Below are 19,341 nucleotides of genomic sequence, written 5' to 3'. Positions count from 1 at the left end.
AGCAGGTCAAAAATACAAAGGAGATTCAATCTTAGGAATTCATAATGACCAACACTGGAATAGCTTGAAAACAAAATAAGTAATGATTGTATTGGACTATAACCAGAAAATAAAATAAATATCCAGAAGATGATACTGATATAAATAATTAGATAAATGGAGGAGAAGAAGGAACAGTGGTTTTCCTCACAGAAGAATTTGAATTAATGACTAGAGAAAGAATGAGGGAAATAGAAAATACTGTGGTCAGACACCACAGTAAATATTGTTGCAGACAAGGTCCACTCATAGATGCTAAAATTGGCATACAAAAGTTTGAGGAGAAACAGGATGTTTGCATAGTCTGAAACAATATCTCCACTAAGAAATGAATTAATTACAAAGAGGAAAATAATGACTTTACCGTGGGGAAACACCATCAACTACCACCTGAACCAAATGACCAAGGGTAATATGACTAGCAACTGGAGACATAGACATGATTTGATACATTTGAATGGCATAATAACGCTTCTGTGATATTTTTACAAAAATTGAATAACCTCAATCCAGGGTCTCTTAACCTTTGAACCTCACTCAGTACCTTTGAGCTAAAGTAATTCTTTGTTGTAGGAACTACCCTTTGCACTATAAGATGGTTTACAGAATCCCTGTCCCTAGCTGCTAGAAACTAATGCAATCACTACCACTGCCCCAACCTTGTGCTAATTAGAAATTCCCCCTGTGCCCTCTGGAAGACAAAATCTCCCCCTGCTTGATAACTTCTGTCTCAACCTAATCATGAGAAGATACCCAAATTGAGGGACATTTAACAAAATAAACATTTAAATATATCATAAATACTAAGGGTTGTTTCGTTGTTTGGGTTTAAGGTGTGTGTGTGTGTGTGTGTGTGTGTGTGTGTGTGTGTGTGTGTGTGTGTGTGTGTGTGTGTGTGTGTGTGTGTGTGTGTGTGTCTGCCAGTGTTAGGGCTTGAACTCTGGGCCAAGAAGCTTTTCCTTAGCTTTTTTTGCCCAAGGATGGTACTCTTATCATTTGAGCCACACCTCCACTTCTGGCTTTTTTCTGGTAAGAGTTTCATAAACTTTTCTGCCCAAGCCGGCTTCAGATCTCAGCCTATCCTCAATAGGATCCTGAATAGCTAGGATTATAAGTATGAGCTACCAATACCTGAGCTACCAATGCCTGGTCTGTATCAAAATTTTACAAGATAAAATTTAAATGACAAGTACAAGTGAGGGCAAAAGGGGACGGGGCGGGGCAGAGTGGGGGGTAAATGAGGGAAGGGTGACACTGTTCAAAAAGAAGTGTACTGAATACCTGACTTAGGTAACTGTAACCCCTCTGTGTATCAGATTTACAATCACATTTTAACTGTTGAATAAATGAATACCAGGAATTGGAAAAGGAGAGGGCAATAACAGAGGGTACATGAAGGGAAGGAGTAAAGATGAGTAAAATGCAGCCATTATATTCAATATTTACAATTACGTAAAAGTTGAACTACATAACTTCAGGGGAGGGATGGGGGATGGAAATTGGGGAAACAATGAATGAAAGGGATGGCATTGTTCATAAAGCATTGTGCTTATAACTTGACTTTTGAAATTGTAAGCTCTTCATGCAATTACTTAATAACAACAAAACAACAATAAAGATAAGTCTGAAGTGGTGTAACAACTTAGAAGACATTTAGAAAGCATTTTAACTAAATATAATGTATAAGATGTGATTGGATTCCAGAAATGAAACAAACTACATTAATTGGAAAATATGGTGAACTTAGAATAAAGTTGTAATTTGATAATATTATACCAATGTTAATTTCCTAATTCAGACAATTATACCATAGCAATGTAAGTCATGAACATAAAGAATACAGGTAATAGGTATAGAGAAATGCTGTACATTTTTGTAACTTTTATGTCAGTCTGCAGTTATTTCAAAGTAAAAAAATTTTTAAGTAAACAAAATCTGTTACCAATATTAACAAAATGGAGGACTGGTCCAAGTGGTTTCCAAATACTGTATTTGGCACATGTGTGATCTTCCCCTTCAGAGGGAGAATTATGAACAGATCTTAAACTGATTTTTTTTGTAGCATTGTGTTATTGGAGAGTCAGGGGTTTTATAGTGGTATGTGCAAATAATTCTGAAACCATGGTCAAGATAACTGGCTCATGCCAGCATACTCAGTTTCTTTCTTTGAGATGGAGACCAATGGACTTACATTTTTAGGCCCCAGCTGGCCTCAAACTGATGTCCTCCTGGTTTCAGCCTTTGAAAGTAGCTAGGATTAGAGGCATGAGCCACTGGCACATGGCTGGATCCATGACTTTTAAAATATATGTGCGTATATGTGTATTCATATGTACATTTTTCCTAGCTTATCTGCTAAAAGGACTATGTTCCCTGCAAACTATCACCCAATGGTGAATAAAGACATTCCAATAAAGCACTCCAATAGCATACTACTAGAAGAATCTACTAAGAAATAGCTGGCTATAGAGCTGGGGCAGAGTAAATGTGCGACGAGCCTATAGTTCTTAATTATCCCAGAAAGCTATCCTGTTTGAAAGGCCAAATATAGGATAATTTGAGTACCAGAACAGTAGTCATAATAATGAGTATAAGCCATAAAAAGATTGGGAATCCATGAGTCCAAACCAGTAATGCATGTTTAAATATATTTATAGGGGAGAGGAGTACTTCCTTGCAATAGAATGAATGATAACTGATAAATGTGGACAGAACATAGAATCTCATAAGTTTGTAACTATTATTGTAAAGCCAGGATCCAGCAAAAATGGTTATTGGATGCCTAATTTGAGAGATTTTAATCAGGAGTACTGTATTTGTATGTATCCAAAAAGATCACTTACATACACAATCAAACTGACTATGGTGTATGCAGGGATGGGTTTCCATGGTATAAACCTTTAAACAATTAAGACAGTTTAACAAAATAAATAACAGGAAGCTAGTTTGCAACTAGTAAGCTTCTCCAGGTGCTGATCAAAGATTAATTAATTTTGTCTGTGATGTATAGATGGACATTGTATGTGTCCATTTGTGACACTGAAGAGGTGACAGCGCCACTTAACGAGCTGCTTTGGACAGGAATGCATAGCATGAACCTTTGTAGAAAGCTTCAGACAAACCTAAACTAAAGGGAAAAGTGGAGGAGGTGATACTAAATGTTTTTTAAAATGTTTATCGAATGGACAAAGAAGCTGAACAGACATTTCTCAGAAGTACAGATGGCCAATAAATGTATGAAGAAATGCTCAACATCCTTGGCTATAAAGGAAATGCGAATCAAAACAGTACTGAGATTCCTTCTCACTTCACTCAGAATGGCTATCATCAAGAATATCAACAATAAATGCTGGGGAGAATGCAAGGAAAAAGAGGAGTCCTGACACATTTTTGGTGGGAATGTGAATTAGAACATCCACTGTGGAAGTCAGTGTAGAGATTCCTCAAAAAAAACAAAACAGAACAGAACTAACCTATGATGCAGGAAGACTCCTCTTGGGCACTTTATCCAGAAGATTGTAAGTCAGGATACAAAAAAGGCACCTGCATACCCATGTTCACTGTAGCATTATTCATAATAGTGAAGTTATGGAAACAGCCCAGGTGCCCTACAACCAACAAATAGATCAAGTAAATGTGTGTGTGTGTGTGAGTGGGGGGAGGGTTATATTTAATTAAATTGTGTTCATTAGGAACAATAATATGTCATTTGTGGGGAAATGGATGACCTAGAAAAAAATCATATTGTGTGAAATAAGTCGGGGTTAGAGACAATTAACAGACAGTTTAACAAAGTGAATACCAGGGAGTTGAAATATGTCTTATCCTTGGAGGACAGGGACTAAGGGGCGGTATGCAGGTGAATGGAGAGAGGAATGGTGAATACAGGTATAATATTCAAGAGTACATAGGGGGAAATGAAACTTGAGATAAATGGGGTTGGGATAGATGCAGGGAGAATGATAGAAGGGGTGACAATGACCAAGTAGTATACATAAATGGACATGTTTAATTGAAACCACTTTGTACAGCTATAATAAACATGATAATAAACATAATAAAATGAATAAATAATAATGAGCTGTAATTTTTTTGTCCTTCAAATTTTTTTAATTGTGAAAATACCGTACAGAGGAATTACTATTACATGGGCAAGATAATGGTGATATTTCTTATCAAGCATTGTTGCCTCCTCCTTTGTTTCCCCTTCCCATCCCTTCCCATCTCCCATGAGCTGTAATTTAGTATGTCAATATCATTTTTTTAAAAAGAAAAAGAGGGGTTGGGAAGGTGGCTCAGTGGTAGATTGCTTGCCTCGCATGCATGAGGCCCTGGGTTCAATTCATCAGCACCACATAAACAGAAAATGCTGGAAATGGTGCTGTGGCTCAAGTGGTAGAGCGCTAGCCTTGAGCTGAAGAGCTGAGGGGTAGTACCTAGGCCCAGAGTTCAGGCACCACAACGGACAGAAAAAGAAAGAAGGGAGGAAGGAAGGGAGGGAGGGAGGGAGGAAGGAAGGAAGGAAGGAAGGAAGGAAGGAAGGAAGGAAGAAAAAAGGCTGCAGAAATATTTCCTGTTGAAGGAAAGTGGAAACCTGACAACTAAATGTATTACCTGATCCTAAACTGCATCTTGTGATGGAGTAACAACAAAAAGACTATAAAGGATATTGGGTTGACCAACAATATGGGAACATGAACAATTGTTAGTATTAAATTAGCTGATGTTGAAAATTTTACTGCAGCACTGGACTATATAAACACCTTTATTTGCTCATTGTTGAAACCTGATCTCCTAGAGTGGGGCTTGGCATAGGGAAGGCATTTGACAAGCATTTGTGAAATTAATAATGAGTGATGAGTATGAGAGTTCTGCCCTTGGGATCAATCCAGTTTTGTTTTTTTACAGTTTTTCTCTGAGAGCTCATGTCTGACATGTAGTCCTAGCAATGGCACTGTGCTTATGACAGAGCTTATTGTTTACTACCAATTTGTTTTGTTAGTTGCACCATATTCGATAGCCATTCTTTTTATTTTTTTGCTAGTCCTAGGGCTTGAATTCAGAGCCTGGGCACTGTCCCTGAGCTTCTTTTGCTCAAGGCTAGCACTCTACCACTAAAGCCACAGCACCACTTCCAGCTTTTTATGTTTATGTGGTACTGAGGAATCGAACCTAGGGCTTCATGTATGCTAGGCAAGCACTCTACCACTAAGCCACATTCTAGTCCATTGATAGCCATTTTTCTCCTTATATCATCTTTACTTCTACTTTCCAGATAGATTATCTATTTGATAAAAAGGAATGTTGGGATCACTAGTATCCTGGTTTTACCTCGCTTTGACTAATCTCTGATATGGGGATTTGGCTATTTTACAGCTTTTGGATCTTTTCATTCAATGGGATTGGTCAACCTACCTTGCTGACTATGGGCAGCCCAACTGCAAGTACCTCCGTGTAAATCCAGTAACAGCTCTGACCCTGCTTGAGAAGTGAGTACCTAGTCCATTGGTTGGTGTTGGGAGCTGGGGAGTTGGGGGTGGAGCAGAGGGTATAAGAAGAAAAATTTTCTGTTTCTGATGCCTTGAGATGCATCCTTGTTCTTGAAGTTACCATAGATCCTATCAGCCATTCTAGTCATTGCACTTAACAGGCAACATTTCCTCTTCTTGTTTCTTGTGCTCCAACAAGCTAGGTCAAGTACAGGTCAGAACTGAACATTACCTGTTAGTCTAATGAAGTAGCTAAAGAAGACAAAAGAAAAGAAGATAGTCCAGTTGAGATCAAGCTAGCTTAGTAAGCTGAATAGGCTGGCTCCACTAGTTTATGATATGTTGGTAGATAAAGCTGTACCACAGAGAAGTAGTCTCACTGAATCCCAGCAGAGGATTCCTGAGAGTTATTGATACTTCCATCTGCCCAAACTCTGCCAGAATGAGCTTTGTTATACTGACTGTCCCAAAAATGCTATGTTAGGGTGTCTGATTTTTGCCTAAAAGCTGTCACTGGACAGCAAAGGTTGCTTTGCACAGCTTTTCTGGAATTAGGTTACCCACCTCTAGAGCATCTGAGTGCTAACCAATATATTGCCTAGAAGCTAGAATCTGCTATATATTGTAGCCTGGCTCTAGCATTTGCTAATCTAGCTGAGAGCTAGAAAGTCAGAGATCAATATATAAAAGGATAGCTTTCTCTTGCAATTGGAAAGACTAGTCTAAAAGTCAGTAGAAAAAAAAAAGTCTACATGTATGGCTAGTCAAGCATGTCTCAAATCCTAGGAAGCAAGACCCAGAGTGTATGGGATCCAAAGGAAGACTTTCTCTTTCTCGAAGGGTCAGGAGTCCTTCTTACTATGCACTATGATCAAGGGAGAGAAGATAGAGATGAAGGATAAGCTATGGAGGGTAAACAGGACACAGGAAAATGTAATTGAAGCTAAGATGTAGACATCATAGCAAAGACTGTTGCTTCTATTTTAACGTTCTTTCCCATGGTTCTCTCTCCCAATAACTTTCCTTTCTAGGATATCTAGAGAGTAAGTATATTATTTACTTGGGCCATTTCCACCACTTCGAGGCAAGTCCTTCTAGTTTCCTCACTGACACTAATGACTACACTAAAATCCCTATCCTGTACATCATCTTTACCCTGACAAACTAATCTACTAAACCAGCCTTGTGCCAACTGGCTGGATGCCTCTTCCTTAGAGTGACCCTTGACTCACCAATTCCTTTGGGGCTGGGAGTAGTGGTGGTAGGCATTTTTCCCTATCAGTACCAGGTAAAGGATTATTCCAACTCAGCTTCCTGGCATACTCAATGCTTTCTAGTGTGGGGCCTGAAATTCAACCCTGACAAGAAGAGAGCTCCTCATCAATGTGCTAATTTCTTGGTAGTGGTGAGGCCCATGGCTCTGGGATCTGCAGTCTACGACTCCAGGAAGATTCCTTGCTAAAGCCAAGCCCTAATCACAAAGTTCTCATGTTAACCTTTGAGTTGGTAACTAAATGGTCCAAATGGCCTCTGAGATTCTCTCAGCCCATAACTTCTCTCAGGAGTCCTTTACCTCTTCATTCCTGAGAATCTCTTGGTCCGGAAAGTTCTGGCTCACCAATGTCTTGTATATCAACACTAGGCTAAAATAATTGTCCCGACCAGCCTATAACAAAGCTATATGTTTAGCCCTAGCAGGGTTTAACAGTTTCATTCCCAACACAGTAGGGAAAAAGCCCATCCATAGCACTAAGATCCATATCTTCCAGCCTTGTAGGGATTTACCTGACCCATTCCTGCTTCCTCACATAAGTTGTATCACTTGAGCTTGACAATCTCTCCTTTTCAAGTTGGGCCATCTTAGCAAAGTAGACATAGGAAGACGCAAATACCTGTTGAAAACATTCAGCATGAAAAGGAGGCCCCTGTGTCATTGAGAGGTACCAGAGCTAGAGTAGAACAGAATCCTGGGCTTGCACAAGGGATAGGAGGTAGGAAGTTCACGTTTAGTTTGAGAACATTCCTGGGTATGACCAGCTTTCCACCATCAGCCCTCAGGGCATTTTAGTTTATTTTTACAGTGTCTAATTCCAATTCTTAATGGCCAATTCTTAATGGCCAAGAACTCCTAGCCTCTAGGACTCAGAGATTGCCCTCTTCTTTGCCTTCTCCTACATAGTACAGAGCCTCCCTGTGGGAGCTGAAAGCCAGCTCTGGCTGTCTGTCCCTGGACTGCTTCAAGGAGTCATAAAGTTAACCATAGCAGAGGGCATTAAACTACATGTCCTGTGAATGCAGAAAATGTTTCTCTTCATTTCCTCTTTCTGTTTGTTTTGTGTTTTGTTGTTTAGATTTATAGCATACCCAGCAGAGGAAAGGGAATCCTTGTCTGGGATGATCTAAAAATAAAGCCAGTTCTACAGACAGCTCTAAGAAACAAAATGCAGTGAGGACTCTTATGCGTCTTTTCAACCAAGCCCTGTCAATTCTCTTCCTTCTTCCCAGCCAAGTACAAGCCTCCACATGTGGGTGGTGGCTCTGAGTGTGCTTGATGAGTAATTCCAGCCTGAAAAAAATTATTTGGAGCTTAGACCAGGGAGAAAAATCTCAGTTAGTTTTGGCTGTTACAGTCAGCCATAGTTATACAGCTGTGGTTCTCATCAGCACCTCCTTGCCACATAGAATGTCTTTATGGAATATATATATATATATATATATATATATATATATTCCATATTTGTGTATATGTGTACATAAATATATGTTGATGGTGTGTGTGCACACACATGCGCTCACAGACAAATATACATGCCATACATACCAGATATAATTGCCCAGTGGGATCTCGGTTCTTGTGCTTAGCTGGACATCTGCCAGTATGCAAAAGGATTGCCCATAGTAAGGAGAGAGGGAGAGACCCACGGTTGGCCAGAGGCCTCTGGAAATATACCTTGGAGTACTTTATACTCCAGTACCAGGCTCCTTCCCTTCCCTCTTCTAGCCTGTCTGTATAGTCCAGAAAGTAGTGAAGTCAGAGAGGTAGGCCAGCTCCTAAGGAAGGATAGTAAAGATTGGTCTAGGGCTGGGAAGGTGGCTCAGTAGTAGAGCGCTTGCCTTGCATGCATGAGGCCCTGGGTTCGATTCCTCAACACCACATAAGCAGAAAAAAAAAGCCAGAAGTGGTGCTATGGCTCAAGTGGTAGAGCACTAGCCTTGAACTGAAATGCTGAGGGACAGTGCCCAGGCCCAGAGTTCAGGCCCCACAACTGGACCAAAAAAAAAAAAAAAGATTGGTCTATCCTAATCTGAAAGAAACTGGTCTGCATACTCTTCATAATTCTCCTAACACTGGAGATAGCCATTGGCAGAGTCTGGTTTGCAGTGAGCCATAGATGCAAAGGGGTTATGAGCTTTCTTTTTTAATGCTTTTATTATTACAGAGGGGTTACAGTTACATAACTCGGGCAAATAGTGCATTTCTTTTTAGACAGTGTCACCCCTATGGGCCATATAATAGGAATAACAGTTTACTGGATTCTGTCACAGTGGCTTAGTTAGATTTGGAAGTTCAGTGACCATCTCAGTCTAATCTTGACTTTCTTAATCCATACTCCCAGTTAGGGCTTTCCATCTTACAACACCATTGGCCAGAACTGCCCATTATTTTTGCTCTAGAAATATATCATCTGTGAAGCATTACCATGATTCAAAGGTCAAAGATTTGAGAATACAGCCAACTTTTGAGAATTCAAAGACTTCTCTTATTTAAAAGCCCTGGTTTATCAAGTAAGAGGATGGCCTTGCCAAAAGCAAGGCTGCTGTCTTTACTGCCTATTAGTCCTTACCCTGAGACAAAACACACACACACACACACACACACACACAATTTTTTTTTAGTCAAGTAACTGGCTAGACTGGTAAGAAATACACGGTGGCAACATAGTGATAGTGGGGGTGAAAGTGATTGGAACCTATTATAAACGTGGAAATGTAACTGTGACATCTTCCTTTGTATAATGTAAGCTAGTAAAATAAAAAGACTGGCTGTCAGTTATGGAACTGCTTCTTTTAAGAGCATTTTTTTCTGCTTCACCTTCCAATACCATTTTTAAGGACCCAACAGACTCCTGTAATTTTGATTGGACCATAGACTTTCTGTAAGAGTCCCTTGACTTAACAGAACTGCAGCATGTCTGAGTCCTGTTACAGGTGCGTACCTGGAACAAAAAGGGTTTAAGTAGCGAAGGTAAGTGTGAGAAATAAGTAGGTTAGGTCCTCTGTAAAGCTGGTCTTGATTGTTGGTACCTGAAGTTGGGAGGGCTGTGGGTGCCAGAGGGACAATTCCCTAATTAGTGGGTAAGTTCAGGTCTGACAGTGGAAATAGTCTGAACTGTTCCATTCTGGGTAGAGGTTAAGAGACATCATTCCATCTTACCTCTTGCAAGTTCTCCTTCCAATATTGCCTCAAATATCTTTCCTTCTTTTTTTTTCTTCTCTGTTTAGGATGAAGGATACTAGCCGCAAGAACAATGTGTTTGCCCAGTTTCGGAAAAATGAACGAGACAAGCAGAAATTGATTGACACTGTGGCCAGGCAGCTCCGAGGACTCATCAGCAGCCACCACTCGTGAAGGCTGGCCTCAGGCCCACAGAGGCCTGCACTTCCTCAGTCTAGGATCCAGCCCAGGCTGCTCCTGCATTTGTGCATTCTTCCTCAAAAGAGAGCATATTATTTTTTTATTAACCCCTGTACAGTATTCACATAGCCTTTCCCTACAGTAAAAGAGGCATAAGAATAAGCAAATACACAAGATGTTGCTAGGCAGGGACTCAGGGGAAGTGATTACAACACTATCTGTATTATCCTAGGAGGGTGGCATCATCAGTCTCAATGTGGTGAACCACTTTTCATCCATCTGTGGCTCTAGAGTTTAGATCTGGGGCCCAGGAGTTACACAAACTGAGAAGGTAATTGGGCTGGGAAAGTGAGGTGAGTAAGCAAAAAGATAATGAAATATATCCTGGCTCTTGGGTGTCCCATTCGCCATATAGATGAGGAAGCTGATCCTTCCTGGCACCAAAGGACCTGGGAAAGATTACTGTTTAATGACACTAAAGACCACACAATTCTACATGTCCATCTCCTCTGTCTTCTGACTTTCACTAGGTGGTAAACAAGCAGGGCGTATGGCAAGATGACAGATTCACTCCAGCCCCCTAAGGATGACAGTTTCTTTAACCCAGATCTAACACAAGACCTCTACTGCTTATTTTTCTGGGTCAACATAGCTGAATAGGAAGCAATCAAACTTGGACTCCATGGTGAACTGCAAGTTGTTTTCATGCTGGGAGTGTTGAGTTTCACTCTGCCTAGAGCATTTGTCTGGATCTCGAAAACCAGTTTGAATCAGAGCCCTGGCTCCTCCTCATTCATCTCATTCCCTTCTGTCATGGTGAGAGCACTTGATTCACAGGTCAACAGTTACTGCCATAAGTTCTCACAGAGAGTGTTAGACTTGCCTCCTCCAGCAACATCACTGAAATCAATTGAGTCTCTTATGCCTGAAAATAACCCTCTACACTTTGAGAAAATCTGAGACTTACTTAGGATTGTTCATTCACGTTTTCAAAACAGCATTTTTCCCACCATCTGTAACAGAAATATGACTAGCTCTACACCGTAGGGGCAGCCATGGCTAGACTAGATACCTGGAGTGGTGGATCCACCACCACCAAGAAGTGAGATGGCCAACTATGGCTCACAGCTCGTTGCTTCTGGCCAAACCAATGTTTACTGAGTTATATGCTGGATACGAAGCTCTTCCTGCTCAAGCTCAAGGCTTCCATCCTTTTCTGAGAGCCCCAAAGCCATCTTTTGTCCTCGTCTAAGAACAGTTGCCTATAATCCTATCCCCCAAACTCTCGAGCCTAGGCTTAGCTTGGAGGCCATAATAATTGTTGCAGATGGACTCCTGAGACTTCATGCAAGGACTCTCCCTTGAGGTCAGTCTGAGGAACCTATATACTAAGACACTGCAGGAAGATGTAACCAAGGCAACTGGGAAGAATATCAGTGAGCTTCATCAAGCAGAGACAAGCACACAATTATTTCCACTTTGGATTACTGGGAGGAGAGATTCATCCACAGAAGTCTTCACTACCTTTCTTGGCTACTGAGTTGCTTCTGGGGAAAGCAGAACTTCCTTTTTTGTTCCTACTCCTGTCCACATCATATCCTACCACAATTTGACAACCACTGGGGAAGAGAATGTGCACACAGTTGTATAACCTCCTCGATACAACAACAAATGTGTTCCTGTAGAATCTTGCCAAGATTCATTCTGGCCCAGAGTTTTAGGATGAGGGTCACAGAACAGCAGTGCCACTCAAAACTTGATACCATTTTGGTAACAAGACAAGATGGTATCTCCCAGCTGTGAATTTTTTTGAAAAGGATAAGATATAATTACACTAACTTGAAGTCCTATTGCTTGAGAAAGAACTAAGATCCCCTCCTTCACTAGTATTCAGTTTGCAGCAAATCTCCTCAGCTTTCAATGCTCTGGAGAGAATGGAAAGAATATCAACTTGTCTTTTTCAAAGTATTGTTGCTGCATTGCTCTTCAACCTCTACCTTCAAAGAACCATACTGTTTAGGAAAAGGGAATAGGGTGGAGGAATAGAGGCTACTCTACCTTCTGCACAAAAGTCCTGCTAAAGAGAATGCTTATTCAAGTGCAAGACTCATATGACTGTGCTTTTTTGGGTATCTGCTCTTCTCTCTCAGTATGCCTCTATTCTAACAAAACAAACAAAAAACACAACATGCTGCTTCTGAGTGGTATTAGAGTTATAACTGTTGGGGAGTCCTGGAAGATAAAAAGATAGGGTCCATGTATGTCAATGTTTTTTGACTCAATGAAGTGGGAAATTTTTAGTTTTATCTGTAGGGCCATAGCCGAGTTAACAGCTTAAGAGGACTTGTGCCTATGCCCCTCAGACTCCTCATATCTGGCCTCAAATGCCTACATACCTAGAAGTGCCCTAGAGGACCTTAGTAAAGGGGTGGGAATATGGATGTCTTCTGATCATCATGAATCTTTGGTCAAGTTGCTGGGAAAAGAAGGTCCATGTTCCTGAGGACTCTGAGACCCCGCTGGACTTCAGTGATAATAGAGGCAGCCTGCTTAGTTTTAGCATTCATAGGAAAATCTCCTTGAGAAGACTAGGTGAAGCTGTTGAAATGTAGACAAACACAACCTGAATATTAGAATGAGCAAAGTCCCTTTAGGCAAAGGGGATGTATACAGCTTCCATGGAGTGTGCCCCAGGAATTTCATTGCATAATAGGCCTTACAGTCTCCCAATCCTCAAAATTGTTCTAGATTCTCTACATACTTGCTCAGCAAGTCCCAGACCTGGGGGAGTATTGGCACATGTCTCTGAGTGCATGCCCTGGGTCAGGCTTCAGAAGCCCCCTCCCTGAGCCTCCCCTCTGGGATTCTCTCTCTGTTTCCACTGCTTCTTTCTTTCTTCTCTCCTCCTTCTCCCTCCCTCCCTCCTTGCCCAGCTTTCTTCTTTTTCTCCTTTGCTTTTCTTTGCCTGCATTTGTAATTACTTTCCATTGTTGTGTCAGAAATGGCCTTTTATTTTGCACAAAGTTACATTTATGGGGAGGATTTAGTAAAGTCCATTTTTAACTGTAAAGGGAGCTTTTTCTCTAAAAACTCAGTAGTAAAGCTACTGCAACAGATGGGCCGCATGGTGAGGGATAGCTCCTCTGTGGAAAGAGCATGTTTGTTCTTCTTGTATATTTTCCTCCTTTAACTGCTATTAAACAAGAGAGCCTACATACCTGTTTCAAAAGCCAGTGTTGTCTCATGGGTGTTTTGTTCTTTCATCCCTTTACACAGTGTAGCTGTGGTTGGTGACAGACAGTAGATGGCAGACATTTTGTCCCCACTCAGCAGGACTGAGGACTAGAGCAGGCTAGAGCCTAGTAATTCCTGCTGCCACACAGAACAAGGAGCCATGCTTGTGGCCTTAGAAATATCCCTAGCCACAGGATTAGGTTTTACTGTTTGTATCATTGACACTGGCACCATCATCATCACAGGACTAACTTGTGAAATGTCTGATCTGTATAGTATTGGGCTGGGAAATATGGGGTCCAAAGTGTTTTAAATGCCAGCCCTGTGTGGAAAGGTTCCCAGTGAAGATGGAATGATGTAGTATTATCTAGAGTAAAGCCAGCCTACAGCAGGCAGAGAGATTAGCCTGTTTAAGAGCTCAGTGCAAGAGCAGCAGACATCCCAGATTAGGGAAGGCAGCACAGAGAAAGCAGGGTGTTCATTAGCTAGGCCTTGAATAAATTTTATGAAGCTATGGGTATATTTGCCATGCAGGTAACTTTAGTAGGCAAGGTTGGCTCAAGCCTGGGATGTGCTGAGAGAATAGTGAGACTGCACATCTGAAACCATGGTTAGAAATGTCCTAGTAGCAATGGCCAGCCTGCTTGGCCCCTCAGGTTGAAAGGAATGTCTTCAGTAACAAGCCTGACTCCTGCAGTGGTGTCTGCTGCCAGAGTGACCTAGGGTTTCATCGCTGCAGTGCTGCCACAGTGCTAGATGACCTGGAACAATTAGCTAACTCCCTAAATCTTGGGATCCTCATCAGTGAAAGTAGAATGCCAGTCCCTACTTTACAGAAATGTAAAATGTCAGGAAAAGTTGAAATGCTTAGCCAGTCCTAAACCATAGCACATGCACTGTTAGAGGGCTCTTCCCTCCAGTTCTAAAACACACCTCATCACTGAATATTGGGCAGGTGTGTCCAGAACTGCCCTGCCTTCTGGCTTCCATACCCCAAAGCCAGTGCAGAATTGTCAGGACAGTGCTCCTCAAACCACTGAATAAGAAAACAGGGACAACCCTTCCCAGTCAGACTGCCAGCTTCCTCTCTCTGAGTAAAGCCAGTCCTCTGAGGAGAACTTGCCCCTCAGCACACCAAGGAGCCTACTTTGCTGTCACTTTAGTGCCTGCTTATACCTCCTAGAATTCAGAAATTCTTAACCAGCGCACAGAAACCCTTAAAATGTGGGTATGTATATTATGCATATGTACACACAGGCTTTCATTCACCCTTTTTTTTTCTGGAAAGGAGATTTTTGGCTTTCATCAATGCCTACAGAAGATCTGTGTCTAAAATACTGACTGAAATACTTCTTTGACATGTAACTCCCCCTATGAAGAAGAGACAAGTTCTGAAAAGATACCTCCTTTTCCAGCCTCCTATGGTTCAAGTAGATTTTCAAAATCCATTACTGTGTCACCCACCTTTTCTAGGAGACCCCACTGGAAACCCAGGTCATACCAAAAGACCAGTACAGCTACTGCTCCTTGCAGGAACTCTGCACTCCTGAAATACAGAGGAGTTTATCTTTATCTTAGCTCTTTGGGGAGATGACAAATGAGAGTCAGTACAGACCAGCTTCCAGCCTTTGAACACAGCCTGCCACAACTTCTACTCCAAGGTCTTATAACCAGACAGGGTGGTTTAGCAGTTCCTGTGGTGTGCTCAGAAGGGAAACACAACCCCAGGAAAGGATGAGAAGCAGTCATCAGCTGGTCTCTTTTCTCACAGCCGAGTTTCTTATCTGCTTACCTGGCAGGTGAGGGTGGGGAATAGTGCCTGGGAGATAAGAGGAGACAGGGAGAAAATGCCAGACCCTTTCCCCAGAGTCCTCATTTTGGGTTTAATGGGCAGCATTCTGTGGGGAATGAGAGAGCCTCTAAGCCCAAGGGACCAGAAGACAAAGGCTCTTGAGGAAGTGCTAGGAGGAGGAGGAGAGAAGTGAGGGCCAGGGCATTGTGTGGGAGAGTTCCCCCTCTATCTGTTTCAATCGCTGCTGGGGTTAGGGTTACCCAGCATTTGGGGCCCCAGCTGCTTTGTGGGGTCTGACATCAGCGTTGTGATGGTAATGGGGGCCTCTCCAGGGGCACTCCTTCCGTTGCCAGCCCACAGCAGCTTCCAGACAGGGGTGAAGCTCCTGTTCCCTCAGGGTGGGGGCAGGCTTGTGGGCCCAGAATTGGATCCAAGACACCGGCCCCCTCCCAGTCTGAACCCACTACTAAGTGTACCTTCCAGGCCCAAGCCATGACCTTCCTCTCTCCAGAGCTCCAGAAAAGGAATGGAATCTGAACATTGAGACGCTTTTCTGGCCCGAAACAATCCTCCCATTCTCTAGGCTCAATGATGGGTCTATTCCCTCCTATAAATGGGTCTCGCAATCTTCAACTTTTACCTTTGCTTCTAAGGGTAATTAATTGGCTCTCCTCTTGTTCTCCCCACACTCTCTCCTCTCTATTACAAGGCTCAGGTTAAGCTGGGTGGATGGCTCTTTTTTTCTTTCTATTCCATGAGGTGCATATTTTTAAAGCTGGTGGAGCAAGGCACTGCCCTCCCCAGTGAACTTCTTCCCCAGAGAGCCTGCTAAGGAAACCTCTTCCGGAAAGGGGCCCATAGCTACAGCTACACCAGCTAAAGGCTCCGCAGGCCTCTAGTCCCGACTGGCCAGTCCACATGTTTTTCCTAGATATGTTTCCAAGGTTTTAGGAAAGAAGAGGTAGGAGACTCAGGAGCAAAGTGAGTGTTAAATGTGAACTAGACATTGGAGGAAGATGCAAGGATGGACATGGGAAAGATTAACTCTCAAAAATCAGGAGCCTTCTTTTTTCTTCTCTTTTAGGGAGCCAAGGTGAGGAAAAGTAGTAAGGCTTCAGGTGCAGGACAACATGAGGGCAACAGAGAAAGAGAATGAAGCTAGGGAGGTGGATCAAACAAGCAGGAAGTTGAGCCTGAGATCCTGGGAATTTCTCGCTACCTGTGACCTTGTCTGATGCTTAGATAATGAGTTCTTCAAAGGTAGGAGCAACACACTCCTGTCTGAATCCTCTGTAGCACCTGGCCAAGCAAGTGTCCTGGCCACTCATGACCAAATGAATCTCCAGGTAGAGACAGTTTCATAGCAAGGTAAGGGATGCTGAGAGCAGCAATCCCTGTGAGATGGATATTCTATCACTGGTATTATTATTATTATTAATTTGTTGGTTATCAGGCCTGGTCAATGTCCCTGAGCTTTTTTACACAAAGATAACTATACCACTTTGAGCCACAGCTTCAATCCTGGTTATATTTTTTAAATTATGGATTAACTACTGGAGTCTCACAGTCTTTCCTGCCTGGGTTGGCTTCAAACCATGATTCTCAAATCTCAGCCTCCTGAGTAGCGAGGATTACAGGTGTGAGCCACCAGTGCCTGACTTCACTGGTGTTATTAAGATTACAACATATATGGGTCTGGGAAGGTGGCTCAGTGGTGGAGAGCTTGCCTTGCATGCATGAGACCCTGGGTTTGATTTCTCAGCACTGCATAAGCAGAAAAAGCTGGAAGTGGCACTGTGGCTCAAGTGGTAGAATGATAGCCTTGAGCTGAAGAACTGAGGGACAGTGCCCAGGTCCAGAGTTCAGGCCCCATGACCAAAAAAAAAGCTTATATCATATGGTATGTAATAGGTAAACCAACTTTTACTGACTTTGGCTATGGTTTTAGAATTCTCTACAAACATGTGCTACCCTAATCTAGTTATGGCACTAAGGAGCTAGCAGTCTTAGGTAAAAGGAAAAAAGAAAGATAACAGTTTAATTCCTGATGGACAGGGTGTGTGGTCTTAGTGGCAGTAGCTGTGTTTATACGTGTGTGTGTGTGTGTGTGTGTGTGTGTGTGTGTGTATGTGTGTGTGTGTACTGTGTCCAGAAGTAGCTGACAGAGTTGGGGCTTTCTCTACTGAGCTCTAATCCCATTTCCCACATAACCACTGTTAACAGTATACTGATATAAATCTTTCAGATTATTTTACTTTATAGACTAGCAAAAGATTATAATCAGTACCTTATACTACAGTTTTGTTTTTTCATTCCGTGCATCTTAAATATTCTTTCACTGGCAATATATATCATTTCTTTGTCCTTTATGAATCATATAAAGTATTTTCATTTCATGAACGGACCATGAATTTACTTAGCCAATTCTTAATTGACTATTTAGAATGTTTTGTTTTTTACTATTAGAAATGATATTATAAGATATTTGTCTGTATCTTTGCTTACTGGCTTAGATATTTCTGAGAACATATTGTAGAAGAATGTATTGGATAACTGGCTAACAACTGTAAATAGAAATGTTAATGGAGTTTTTAAAGTCGTCTTTCTTTATAATGAGCTCAAGCATCTATTTATAGTCTTAGTTAGTCATTTGTATTTCTTCTAGTATGAACTGGCTACCGAGATATCTACCTTTTTAGAAAACATTAGACTATTTCCAATATTGATTTGCAGCACTTCATATGAGGTATTTTAACTGTTTGTCGATTGCATTGAAAATATTTTTCCTGCTCTATCTGGGTTCATACATGGTCTGTGTTAGTTAGAACTTTATTTTGCAGGTAACAAAAAACCCAACTCATAAAAGGAGATTTATTGACTCAAGGTCCAGAGGTAATTCAGGATTAATTTGATTCAGTGACTGAAACATGTCAAAGTCCTGTTTTCTTTCTTTCTCTCAGCTCTGACTGTTGTAACAAGGCCATCCCAGTCTAGAAAGCTGCTGCTTGGCACACTGTGCAGAACCTCACTTCCAGTGGCCCTCTTAGGAGAGAAACATTGGATCCCATAAGCCCGCAGCATTGACATCTCTAAATTGGAGTATATGTGCTTTGATCAGGATCATGGTGTGGGTTTATTGCTTTGACCAAGGTTACCAAACCCACCATTGAGGCAAGGGCAGAAAGGATACTGATGAGTAAGGAGGTGTGCACCCTCCCTAAACTGCATGGGGGATGAAGGTAGAAAGAATAGAGGCAGCCACAAACATTCATGACATGGTGTTTGCTTCTTGTTTTGTCATGTTGGTTTTTGTTTACAAAATAGCAGTTTGTCACTTTTTTCTCCCCCCACCCTTGTTTTTGCCAGTCCTGGATCTTGAGCTCAGGGCCTGGGCACTGTCCCTGAGTTTCTTTGTACTCAAGGCTAGCACTCTACCATTTGAGCCATAGGACCACTTCCAGCTTTTTATGTTTATATGGTATTGAGGAATCGAATTCAGGGCTTTGTGCATGCTAAGCAAGCACTCCACCACTAAGCCACATTCCCAGCCCCACAGACTTCTTTATTTATGATAATTAGATTTCATGACATGTTTATGTACTTCCAACATTGTAGGAGCATTGGTTTGTACTTTTTCTGACACTTCCTTTTAAATATATTGTTTATCGATTTAGTAGTCATAACATTATTGAATCACAGGTTCTTAGGTCTATTTCTGGACTGTCATTCTGTTCCTGAGCCATTGCCACATCTTAATTGTGATATCCTTGTAACCTGTTTTGATATCTGGTTGTACTTTGGGTAGATTAAAAAAATTGTCATACATTTAGCATACATTATATGTGTTTCTTTCAGAATGTTCCTGGATATGTATTCTTCCAGAATAATCTCATCGTTTTTTACATTTTCAAAATTCTGTTGTGAAGTTGGGCACTGGTAGCTCACTTCTATAATCCTAGCTACTTGAGAGGCTGAGATCTGAGGTTCAAAGTCAGCCTGGGCAGTGTTGTCTGTGAGACTCTTATTGCCAATAAAGTACCAAAAGAGCCAGAAGTGGAGCTGTGGCTCAAATGGTAAAGCACTAGACTTGGAGCAAAAGAAGCTCAGGGATGGCACACAGGCCCAGCCCCAGCACCAGAAAAAAATTCTAT

General features: G+C 41.7%; 1 protein-coding gene across 3 annotated transcripts in view; it reads left to right on the top strand.

Annotated features, from left to right (window-relative positions):
* The window catches only part of Exoc6b (exocyst complex component 6B), a 564,774-nt gene that overhangs the window by 543,314 nt on the left and 2,119 nt on the right, over positions 1-19,341 (top strand). For 2 of the 3 annotated variants that reach the window (XM_042699684.1, XM_042699683.1), the window contains 2 exons: positions 5,416-5,528; positions 10,032-13,397. In XM_042699684.1, coding sequence (XP_042555618.1) covers positions 5,416-5,528; positions 10,032-10,158 — 240 coding nt within the window. In that variant the 3' untranslated portion in view covers positions 10,159-13,397. Of the gene's footprint in view, positions 1-5,415; positions 5,529-10,031; positions 13,398-19,341 lie in introns of those variants that run through there. The other variant, XR_006150728.1, reaches the window with a different exon arrangement.

Source organism: Dipodomys spectabilis, unplaced genomic scaffold, assembly GCF_019054845.1.
Source record: "Dipodomys spectabilis isolate Male_0828 unplaced genomic scaffold, ASM1905484v1 ptg000262l, whole genome shotgun sequence".
Lineage (NCBI taxonomy): Eukaryota > Metazoa > Chordata > Mammalia > Rodentia > Heteromyidae > Dipodomys > Dipodomys spectabilis.
Note: the sequence above shows the minus strand (reverse complement) of the source record. Positions and strands in the feature narration are given on the sequence as shown.